General features: G+C 34.8%; 2 protein-coding genes across 2 annotated transcripts; both read right to left on the bottom strand.

Moving 5' to 3' along the window:
• Window positions 1-2095: 2095 nt before the first annotated feature.
• LOC11419388 (uncharacterized) lies at window positions 2096-3238 on the bottom strand. Its single transcript, XM_024777768.2, has one exon. It carries the CDS (start codon window positions 2669-2671, stop codon window positions 2243-2245), a length of 429 nt encoding a protein of 142 aa, XP_024633536.1. The 5' UTR covers window positions 2672-3238; the 3' UTR covers window positions 2096-2242.
• A 369-nt stretch (window positions 3239-3607) lies between these two features.
• Window positions 3608-6450, bottom strand: LOC11414132 (phenylacetaldehyde reductase). The gene is made up of 5 exons (XM_003597959.3): window positions 6292-6450; window positions 5735-6096; window positions 5289-5451; window positions 4846-5032; window positions 3608-4010 (listed from the first exon to the last, which is right to left on the bottom strand). The coding sequence occupies exons 1-5, from the start codon at window positions 6401-6403 to the stop codon at window positions 3866-3868; spliced, it is 969 nt and encodes a 322-aa protein (XP_003598007.1). The 5' UTR covers window positions 6404-6450; the 3' UTR covers window positions 3608-3865.
• Window positions 6451-11266: the final 4816 nt, after the last annotated feature.

Below are 11266 nucleotides of genomic sequence, written 5' to 3'. Positions count from 1 at the left end.
GTTTGCTATCTACCAAAAACCAATATTCAAGGTTAAGACTAAATATCCCTTCATAAATGTTATTGGTGTCTGTTTGAATTGACGGTGTATTAAACAAAATTACGAAGACACCATAATTTCATTTCATTGAAGCTATTGACAAAGTCCATGTGATGTGACCAACCATGATTTGAAAAACTTATTGTCGATATAAAAAACATACACTTAATTGTTTAAAGCCTGCACATTAAACAAGTAGTGATTTTTTCGTCTACAACTCCAGAGTTTGGGTAAAACATCCAAATTATTTTTTATTTCTCTATATGTAATTTTCTTCTTGAGTAAGTAAGTATTTCAAAATATTCAATAGTTTTCGGGAAATCCAATTTATTTATCGTAAAACTATTATAGATAGATGGTGTGTGATCTCATTGTATATACACAAATTTACACAAAGCATTACTCACTCCATTTGAGTTTAATTTTGGTGCACCGACAGTGTAAAGGCTCTTTACACACTCATCCAATAGTATTGCAGCATTCTGCCACATCAGTTTAATGAAATTAATTGAATAAAAAATAAAATTAAAACCTGAAAAATCATCTTTATCACGTCCCTGGTTGTTTGCTTAACATCGTATCCCACACGCCCTTCCTCTACAGTTACGGTTATGATCACAGCATGACAAATGAAAAAAATAATAATACATCTTTTGCTTTTTCTTGTGGTATTGCACTTTTTTTCCTACTTGAGTTATGGATTAATGGTCAAATACATAACATGTCTTAGACAATGCAATGTTTTCTTTTATTAGAATAATTTTTTGTGATGTTCCTGTTGTTTCAGTATTTCGGATTTGTTTTCGCCCTTTTTTTCTTCTTTTCATACTTCTGCCCAGAAATGTATAACATCGTTGATTAAGTTATTTATTTTATCCCCATATTGTTGTTTCCTTGTACCAAAAGGACTTCTCTAACTTTCTGATCGACAATATTCAATTAGATAGAAATGTTATTTAACATCTTAGCCATTATGCAGGGACTTGTGGACAAGTTTTGCATACTAAAGAAAAAAGGTATACAAGGTTGAACTTGAATGCACCTTCATGAAAGCACTAATGAGATGTTTGCTAAAGAAAAGAAGAAAACACATATGGAGACGGGCGGAGGAATCTGATTGGTAGCTATGGACATAATCACTCAACCTTTTCTAGTGCACTTTGACCCAACTGTTGTCCACCATTTTTTTTATCAAGCTGTCACTGTGTCATGTAAAGTGTTGTGTGCTTGACAATGAAACCATGTACTTTATTGTCTTGCCAACTATTTAGAATCACTTTGTAAATATAAAAGTGTACGTATACTTTTAAATTGTTTTTGGGTTGTGAAATTCAAAGTAATATACTTTTCAATTGTATTGATTGCATTCTGATGCATTTACCATTTGTTTTAATATCATAACCTTACCTGATATTTTTATAGATAACAAGACTTTTATTAATTTCTTTGAATCAACTAATTGTAGTAAAACAACACATTTCAAGTCCTTGAAAGGATAAAAAGGTTTGCAACCACAGTGAACAAAAACTCCATGATGCAACTCACCTCCCACCCCATAATGGAAAATCAATCTCTCACACTTTAGCTAACAAATTACTAAACAATCAAACCAAAATGAAGCAGGTACCAAAACAAAGAGGGAAAACAGACCACAAAAAACTGCAGACTTATAACAATTGCCACAGCCGCAGGTAGTGCCAAAACTAATTCCTCAATACAGTGATTAAACAAACAGCAACAAGCAAAATTCAAGAGGACAAGCAAAACTCACAAGGTGCTAGCAATTTAACAAAGATATTACATCAAATACGCACCACAAAGCAAGCTTATACACCTTTACGATATATGTTTATAAATAGTATCCCAGTTGATGATATATCAACATTATTTCTCGTGGCAACAATAATATTCACCAAACAGCCGCTCCTTATAATCTCCCAGATTTTACAAAAACACTTGCATCACCGAAGGAATTATAAGCATCATCACCACATAAAGACACAAAATAATCCACTGTCATAACTATTCAAGAATAACATAAAATTAAGATTTATATGAAACCAAATCCATTGATGGAAACAAATTTGAAAACCAGAACAAGTGTTTTAGAGTTACATATAAATCTTAAATAAGTACAAAGTATCATTAGATTGACTACAAATATTAAAATAAGCTAAAAAACAATAATAGGATATCCTATAATCTAAAGAAAAGCCAAGTAGCCAATGTGAGGTAACTTCCATTGCATCATGACTGTGATCTTGTTGAAAATCGCTATTATTCTCCGATAATTTCCTGCGCACAGTTGTAACAATCCCTCCTTTGAACAAACAATCTCTTGACCAATTACCATACCATTTGTTCTTGATTTACCCATGCGAAAGCTAAAACCTTTACTCTTGGCATATCTTACGTAGTAATTCTTTACATCTTCAATTGATGCAAAGTCCATTCCTTCAAAGGGCTCTGAGGGGATCTCTGATGATAGTCTATCATTGAGAGGATCTGCATCGAGAGCACTTTCAAGGATATCGTCGTCACAGCCAGGCATAGTGGTATTTTCATGCATATCTGTCATCTCTTGATCTGCTAGCAGCACACACAATCCTGTTATGTGAAAGTGTGATGACATCAGAATTGTTACCTACCAACATATCTATAATTAAAATAGCGGTTTCACTTGAAAAGAGAGAAAATAAAAACCACATAATATGCCATTATAAATGTGTATTATACTTGCACAGAATAACAATCACGCCACATGTTATAAACAAGAAAAATATTCTACTTAAATAACTGTATAACTAAGAAAAACCAGTAGAATAGAGTTGCAAAGAATTGATAAGACTTTGTACATAAACAATTCTAACTTGAATCGCTTCAAATATCTAAAAGCTTCCCGAAAAGGCGGAAACCCGTAGAATAAAGGTGCAGAGAATTGCCGAGCCTTTTGGAGTAAAGTCCTTAATGATCGTGAATAGATCAGAGACCGATAATACAAAGGTGAAGAAATTGCAGTTGCCAAATAAAGATCATAACCGTAACTGTAGAGGAAGGGCGTGTGGGATGATGTTAAGCAACAACCAGGGACGTGATAAAGATGATTTTTCAGGTTTTATTTTATTTTTTATTCAATTAATTTCATTAAACTGATGTGGCAGAATGCTGCAATACTATTGGATGAGTGTGTAAAGAGCCTTTACACTGTCGGTGCACCAAAATTAAACTCTTACATATTGTTACATGGTATCTGAGCATGTTCTGATTTTGTTACATTTTCTCCGTGCTTCACTGTTGTTGACTTGTTTCGACAACATTTTCCGCCGGCAGCACCACCTATTAGTAGTATTCGGTTCCTAAGGATCTTGTATATTTTTCAGTAGTTGTTTATCACTGTAGGTCCCTTTGTGCCACATTTTTAGGTGTTTTCTATCATTCATAGACAGATCCCACATATGATTATTAACGGTGCTTTCTCTTCCAATTTGAGGAGGGGTGTTAAGTTAAAAATCTTTAGATATTACTTTAATTGTACAACTTTCTAGATTGATTGTTATTACTTCTCGCGTATACAACTTTCTAAGCTAGTGCTTATTCCTTAAACATTTAATACATTTACAGTAATACCATTATAAATACAAGGGGTGTGATTTCATTATCGACACACAAATTTACATATTTTGCAGCATTTTCCACTTTCTTTTTCCCTTTTTTCATATCACACTCCAAGGTTATCTTTTGTAGAAGGGTTTTGAACATGATCGTCACATACTAAGTTTCTTCACAAGCATAGGCATCAAAAACCTAAACAAGGAGATATCACAAATTAAAAGTTGACGAACTTCTTTTCTTTCAAACTTTCAACAGTTTCCTTGATGCTCACTTCCAAAGGAGTATATTCAATTCCCAAACTCGTTGCCTTTTCTTTGGAAAACTGATATGTAGGCACATATGGCTTATCGTCCGCACACCTGGTAACATAGTTAACAAAGTGAAGACGATATTAGAAAAATGTAAATACAGAAATGGACAGAATGATGAATCATTTTATAGTAACCATTAACCTATGATTTCGGATATTAAACAACATTTGTAGGACTAGCCACATTTAAAGTTGCTGCTATACTTGGCCTTATTTTAGAAACACTTGATTCAGTAATGAGTTTCAATTTCAAACGAAAAATTCAGTACAAATTGGCAATTTTGCATAACAATTAATCTACAGAAGACATAAAAATAGAGGAAGGTGCAAAGTCATCATGCCATTCAAGTTACCCAGTAGCAAAACATCTCTGAAACCATGTTTTGCATATTGGGTCCAGAAGCCGAATATATGTTAAAAAGTGCAAAAGTAATAAAAGTTATACTGAAGTTAACCTCTAAATTGTTGAAATTTTTCTGCATTTTTCTCTTAATTACCTTTTTCTGTATGTATTAAATAAACAACCCTGAATCAAATATTAGTGATGACTGAATCCTTTCATTTTTAGCACTGAATTGAGTTTCAAACAGGTAAAGAAAGCTTTAAAGAATGACGCACACCAGATAAGAATCTGCATTCATTTAGGAACATAATTATATGCAATCTTTCAGTTATCGAAAGAGTAGTGATATTTGAACAACTATTTCATACAACTTTTGGTGACAACTTTTTTTTCTCTTTTTCATTGGATAAAAACAATGGAGAGAGAGAAAGGAAGAGAGAGAATAAGAGGATAATGTGAGTATGAGAGAGAAAGTTGTCAAAAAATTGTCACAAAGTGGTTGTACAAATATCATTTCTCTTATCGAAATTATTAATCTTACTTCTCTGGGAGTTGCAACGAAGGGTACAGTTCACGTAAAATCTTCACAATTTCTGAGTAGTGCGCTACACTCTCAACCAAACAATGTCTTCCACTAGCTGAAGCATTCTCGTACGCCAGAATATGGGCATTTGCAACATCTTTCACATACACCCATCCCAAAGTAGAATTTGGAAATGTTTGTGTACCTGTATGTATCAAGGAAGTGAGAGAGCTATTATCTGCAGAAGGACAAAATCTTGTCCTCTTGAACACAAACATATTTGAAGCACATAGAAACTGCTAATATTCATTGAAATAGCAACAGAATACAATTCAATAATCAACAATGGATGTTGGGGAAAAATCGATGTCATATCGAACGAAAATAACAGGAAATATACTCTCATCTAGCTCAACAATAACTGTTACCATTACAATAAAACAAAAATGGTAATTAATTACCATTAATCAGGTTTAGAATTGCAGCAGCACTTGTGTTTAGGACTGGTTGCAAGAGAGGCCCTATGACCATTGCTGGGTTAATAGTAACCATATCAATGTTGTTTTCTTTAACAAATTTCCATGCAGCTTCTTCAGCCAATGTTTTCGAAACCGCATACCACAGCTGAAACAGTCAATAGGATATAGAAAGAATTCAAAGAGCATGATAGCATAATTTATTACATGATTAATCATGGCATTGGCATGGCACACACTTTGCCGACATTGGAACAAAACCATTAGAATTTTATGGACTAGCGCATTGGCTGAAGAAGATACATTTAAGATTGAAACACCAACTTCAAAAACAATTTAGTCCTTGCTAATGAAGATGTTATGGACTAAATTGACAAATTTTTATGTACTTTATGATTAAATTGTGTGATTTTGTAAGTTTAGGGAGATACGTTTAATTTGGCACAGAAATCAGCATCAGTAAACCAAGTTTCATCAACAACAACATCAGGAGTTCGAGGCTTTTCATTGTACGCAACAGCAGCAGCAGAAGAGGTTAAGACAACACGTTTGAGTAATGGCGATTTGGCACATGATTTGAGAACATTGAGAGTCCCGTTGAGTGCAGGATCAATCAACTCAGCCTGAGGGTCTTTGACATGATGATAGAAGGGAGATGCAGTGTGAAACACACCATGACAGCCTTGAACAGCAGAATCAAAAGCTCCCTGTTCAAGTAGATTTGCCTTAAACAGTTGTAATCTCTCCTTAGCACCTTCAAGCTTAACCAAGTGGTTGATCTTCTTCGGATCACCTACAGGCAGCCATAATAATCAAATCAAACATAGGGTCAAAACGTATGAAGCACGAACATAGACACATACACATTAACTTTAAACAATGACTTAATTAATTAAGTGTAATTATACGTGTCTGTGTCTGACACTAGAAATATCTTTGATCACAAGTGTTTGTGTTATAAAGATCAAAAGAGAAGAGAATGAATTACTTGGGTCGCGAACGGTGGCTTTAACAGTGTAACCACGATGGAGAAGGTAACGAACGAGCCATGAAGCTATGTAACCTGAAGCTCCAGTTACACACACAACGTTGCTGTTCATGTCTGATCAGTTATTAGGGGGGAAAATTTCATAGTGCTTTTTGAGATGAAGGTCTCCAACAAAGTAGTACACTCTTTTCTGCGGGACCCACCATTATTTTTCCTTAAAATATCTCTTGTCACCTATCATGTGGGACCCACTTGCTATGACATGCATAGGCACATAAAATAGAAACTAATCAAACAAACGTTAATTTATCATTTCAAATAATTTGTAATTATTAGAACTTGGCAATATTAATTTTAATTATTTTTTTGAATTGTTAAAAAAGTCGTACAAATAATTTCGCGATTTATAATTTAATAATAAAATAGATAATTATGATTTAATCAATAATAAATTATCGTTGAAATGTAGTAATATATAATTATTGATGAGATCAATTTAAATTATTTTTTTTAAAGGTGGGAATCATTAAATGTTTATTAAGTACTATTATTAAAAAATTATTAATGAGTCATGTATACACATAAGATCATCTTAGGTATCAAAAAATGGATATCTTCATTGTGGATGCTTTAGAAGGAAGTGAACTCATACAATCCAACAAAAAATAACACATATTTGCAAAACGTTAAAGCAATAGAAAATCTACTATCTCTTTCTCTCTTTTTCTCCTTCTCAAACCCTAGCCGTAAGCTCTCTCTTCTTTTTGTCTACCGAAGAGGGGTGATTTAGGGTCAATTTCGATCCAAAATCACCCCCATCGGGTTGTTTTTCATTCTACCCTAATTAAATAAGTGATTTTCACATATTTTTAGTTTTCTTTCGTTTGTTTTTGTGATTTTGTCGTCTCTGCACGACTCTGTTTATTTTGATTTTCCGTCTTTGTGCGATGTGTTTTTTATTTCCCGTCTTAGTGTCGTGTTTATTTGATTCAGGTTGAAAGATTAGCTTTGAGCAAGTGCAAATCCGATCAATGACTTTTGTGTCGTCAACGTTGCAGATTCGGAGACATGAGTATTCCGGAAACTTCAATTATATAGTCATATTTGTAGGCATAGGTACTTTGTCGTTTTATGCTATTAACATGGATGATGTGAGTTTGTTCGGAGATTCATCCTTTTTGTTCTTAGTGACTTTGATTTGTATTGTATCAATGTACTCTATCAATTTGAATGAATGAATATTGTTTATTTTTGTCAAAAATAATAATAATAACACATGATACATATAAAGCGGAAAGATTTCTATAATTTGGGGAACGTTGAAATGTAGTAATATGTAATTATTGATGAGATCTATTTAATTTTTTTTAAAAGGTGGGAAACATTAAATGTTTATTAAGTACTATTATTTTATTTTTTTTGAAGGAAGTACTATTATTAAAAAATTATTTCCTCCGGTCACTTTTATAAGCAAAAGTTGACTTTTTAGGTTCATTCAATACATTATGTATGTGGTCTATATATGGTTCACATACATCATTTATTCAATGAATCTAAAAAGTGAATTTTTGTTTACAATAGTGACCGGATGGAGTATTAATGAGTCATGTATACACACGAGATCATCTTAAGTATCAAAAAATGAATATCACCATTGTGGATGCTTTAGAAGGATCCAATATAACTGAACTCATACAATCTAACAAACAATAACACATCTCTCTAATTTTGGGAACTAAAAGAAAAATTGTATTGGACGAGGAGTTTGAAGGGTTTTAGGTAAGTTTTTCAATCCAATCTATGTTGCTATAATACTTTCAAAGTTAAAAATGCATTAATCATAAGTATTTATTTATCATTCTCTACAAAACCACTCTCACCATTTTTGAAAGATTTATCTATTTTTTTTCTTTAATCTCATCCTCTAAAACCCTCTATTCCCCTCCAAACCCCCAAACAGAGCCTTGTGATTTGTTTGGTTCATGTTTTTTTTTTTTTTGTGGGGAGGGGAAGGGAGTGGAAGGAATATTTTTAATTTGACATGTTTGGTTCAATTTTTAGAAGGGGAGAGGAAGGAAGAGGAGGGGAGCAAAATTTCTCATAGACTCATTTATTGTTTCCCCTCAAATTGGAGTATTTTTTTTGGAGGAGAGGGAAGATGTGCAATTAATATCATTATTACATTGACAAAATTATCCTTAAATTTTAAGGGTAAAAAAGTAAAATAATTTTAAAATCTCTCCTCCTTATGAACCAAACATGTTTTTAATCAAAATACTTCATTTCCCTCCCATCCACTAAAATCCATCCACTCTCATCTGATCAATTGAAACAAACGGACCCTTAGGAAACGTGCCATATAAATTGAAGAAAGTCTTGTGTCAAAATATATATATATATATATATATATATAGGGCATTTCAAATGAGAGGGTGAGAGGAGTAAATAACAGCTCTTAGATCAAATTAATGAATCAGATTAAATTAATTTTAAAATGTGTTGCCATATCTCATCATCTCTCTTCTTTATTCCGCATTGTTTCTCTCTTCTCTCACTCTTTTTCTTCGTTCCTCTTTTCTTCTTGTTTGTATCAATTCAGTGATTATGCCTTGAATTACCATGTGCCTCTCTCAATCTTGTCATCCAAACACCCTCCCATTTTATTATCATCACTGGATAAATTCATACATATGAGAAAAACGTAATTAAAAATAAAATTATATGTATAAAATGCTAAAATGGAGATAAAATTTTAAAAATTGATTCTTTATATGCTTCACGTACTTTGATTCTACTCTAACTAATTGTGGGTGGCTTGGTCATATTGAATCATATATTTGTTGTGATCGTGAATTTCAGTGTGTTGCAGATAATTAAAACAATTGCCCCAAATGTAAAGGTATAGTTTGTAATGGGTCACAACACAACCTTGAAGGAATATTGATAGCCCTTGAAAGCAACATATCTCCAGAAAGGGTAGAAATCGGCTTAAATGATGTGGGTTGGGTTGGATCTGTGATGGTTCTGTCAAAACTCAAAATGGAAGAGAAGACAACTCTGAGAAACCAAAGGTCATACGGCGGAAAGAGAGATGATTGAGATATGGCAGCACACTTTAAAATTAATTTAATCTGATCCATTAATTTGATCTAAGGACTGTTATTTACTCCTCCCACCCTCTTATTTTAAAAGTCCTCTCATTTGAAATGCCATATATATATATATATATATATATATATATATATATATATATATATATATATATATATATATATATTAATTATTATACATGTGGACCGTCATAATATTCCTAAGGACTTAAAGACCTCCAAAAGGGCTTCTTAGACCTCTCAAGAAAGCCTTAGCACCCTTGAAAAGAGCCATGAGGCCCAAGGCGCGCTCTACCCATAGCACCGCCATAATGATCTCTAGAAACCGCCCTAAATACATAAATACCCCTATTACTTGGAGACTAAGCAACCAAAACCCAAGCCCATGGAAGGCTATAAATACCATCCTTGAGAACACTCTCAAGTATCTAATAATCAGTCTAAAAACCCTAATATACGATTCTTAACCCTAGAATCCTTATTGTACTTTTATGCAAGTACAGTTGGCGCCGTCTGTAGGAAGAGGTAAAACTAACCTTGACCACGATTCTTTGGATCGAAAGCTCGATACAGAGAAACACTGAGTCGTAGTCCTCTCTGCGATTCGGAACCCTAACCCTTACTCAAACCTAAATCGCACCTCACGTACGATTTAGAGAAAGACTGATATGGCAACACCAGAAGAAGGAGAAACGATGAAGAGTCAGATCGCCCAGTTGCTGGAACAGAACGAAGCCCTGCTCGCTTCAGTGGAAACCATTCAGCAACAGCAGCAACAAGAGAAGGCAGACTCTCATCACGGCGAGATGGATGAACCGGAACCCCAGCCGTTCTCAACTGAAATATGGAACGCTCTTGTTCCGGATAACTTCAAACCGCCACACTTGCCCACTTTCGACAGGAGAGGAGATCCATCTGAACATGTAACTGTTTTCAACACCAGAATGTCCGTGTACGGAGTTGCTGACTCCCTTAAGTGCAAATTGTTGGCGGGCACTTTTGCTGATGCAGCTTTACGCTGGTACATGAGCCTTCCTCGCTTTTCTGTTGTTGGTTATCAGGATATGATAAAGAAGTTCACCCAACAATTCTCTGGAAGTCGCCATCGTAAAGTATTGTCAACTAGCTTGTTCAACGTTCGACAGGGCCAGAACGAATCGCTGAGAGAGTATCTTGCCCGTTTCAACGATTCAACAATCAAGGTTTCTAATCCCAATCAGGAAGTTTTCGTTGGAGCTTTTCAGAATGGTTTACGCGCCGGGCAATTTAATGAGTCGCTAGCGCAGAAACCCGCTGATTCAATGGAAGAAATAATTGCTCGGGCCGAATGCTATGTGAAAGGAGAGGAGTCTAATGCAGAGAAAAGAGCTAGGGATGCCAAAGAAAAAGGAAACTCAGGAGCAGAGCGGAGGAATCCTTATTTTCCACCTAACAGGGATAGGGGGACCTTCAAAAAGCCTCACGATAGGGGTCCTCATCGATATTCGCATGATCACTTCATCCCCCTGAACACCCGCCCTGAGAAAATTCTCAGGGAGGTTCTCGAGTCAAGAATAATCCCGCCAGCTGCGGAACCCCGCGTCAAGTACATGGGTCTCAACAAAGATGCTTGGTGTAAGTATCATCAGGTACTAGGCCACGACACGGATGAGTGCATTCACTTGAAGAGGGAAATTGAGAAGCTTATTCAGAGCGGGAAATTAAGAGGATATACCAAAAACAACGAAGATAGGCGTCGGCCGGAGGCAACCCTTGATAAACCCGCTGCAGAGCCCAAACATACGCTTCATACCATCTCAGGTGGTTTCGTCGGAGGCGGGGAGTCTGGTAAGTCACGAAAGAAGTATGCTCGCCAAGTGATGCTT

The sequence above is a fragment of the Medicago truncatula genome, chromosome 3, assembly GCF_003473485.1.
Source record: "Medicago truncatula cultivar Jemalong A17 chromosome 3, MtrunA17r5.0-ANR, whole genome shotgun sequence".
Lineage (NCBI taxonomy): Eukaryota > Viridiplantae > Streptophyta > Magnoliopsida > Fabales > Fabaceae > Medicago > Medicago truncatula.
The sequence above is the reverse complement of the archived record's forward strand: the minus strand, read 5'-3'. Positions and strand labels throughout refer to the sequence as shown.

What these genes read in the sequence shown, in the direction of transcription:
- LOC11419388 (XM_024777768.2), bottom strand. Translation starts at nt 2,671, where the DNA reads ATGTCATCACACTTTCACATAACAGGATTGTGTGTGCTGCTAGCAGAT.
- LOC11414132 (XM_003597959.3), bottom strand. Translation starts at nt 6,403, where the DNA reads ATGAACAGCAACGTTGTGTGTGTAACTGGAGCTTCAGGTTACATAGCT. An exon ending in ATTTCTGTGCCAAATTAAAC is followed by an intron (nt 5,452 to 5,734) that starts GTATCTCCCTAA and finishes TGACTGTTTCAG; the next exon opens with CTGTGGTATGCGGTTTCGAA. An exon ending in AATTCTAAACCTGATTAATG is followed by an intron (nt 5,033 to 5,288) that starts GTAATTAATTAC and finishes TGATACATACAG; the next exon opens with GTACACAAACATTTCCAAAT.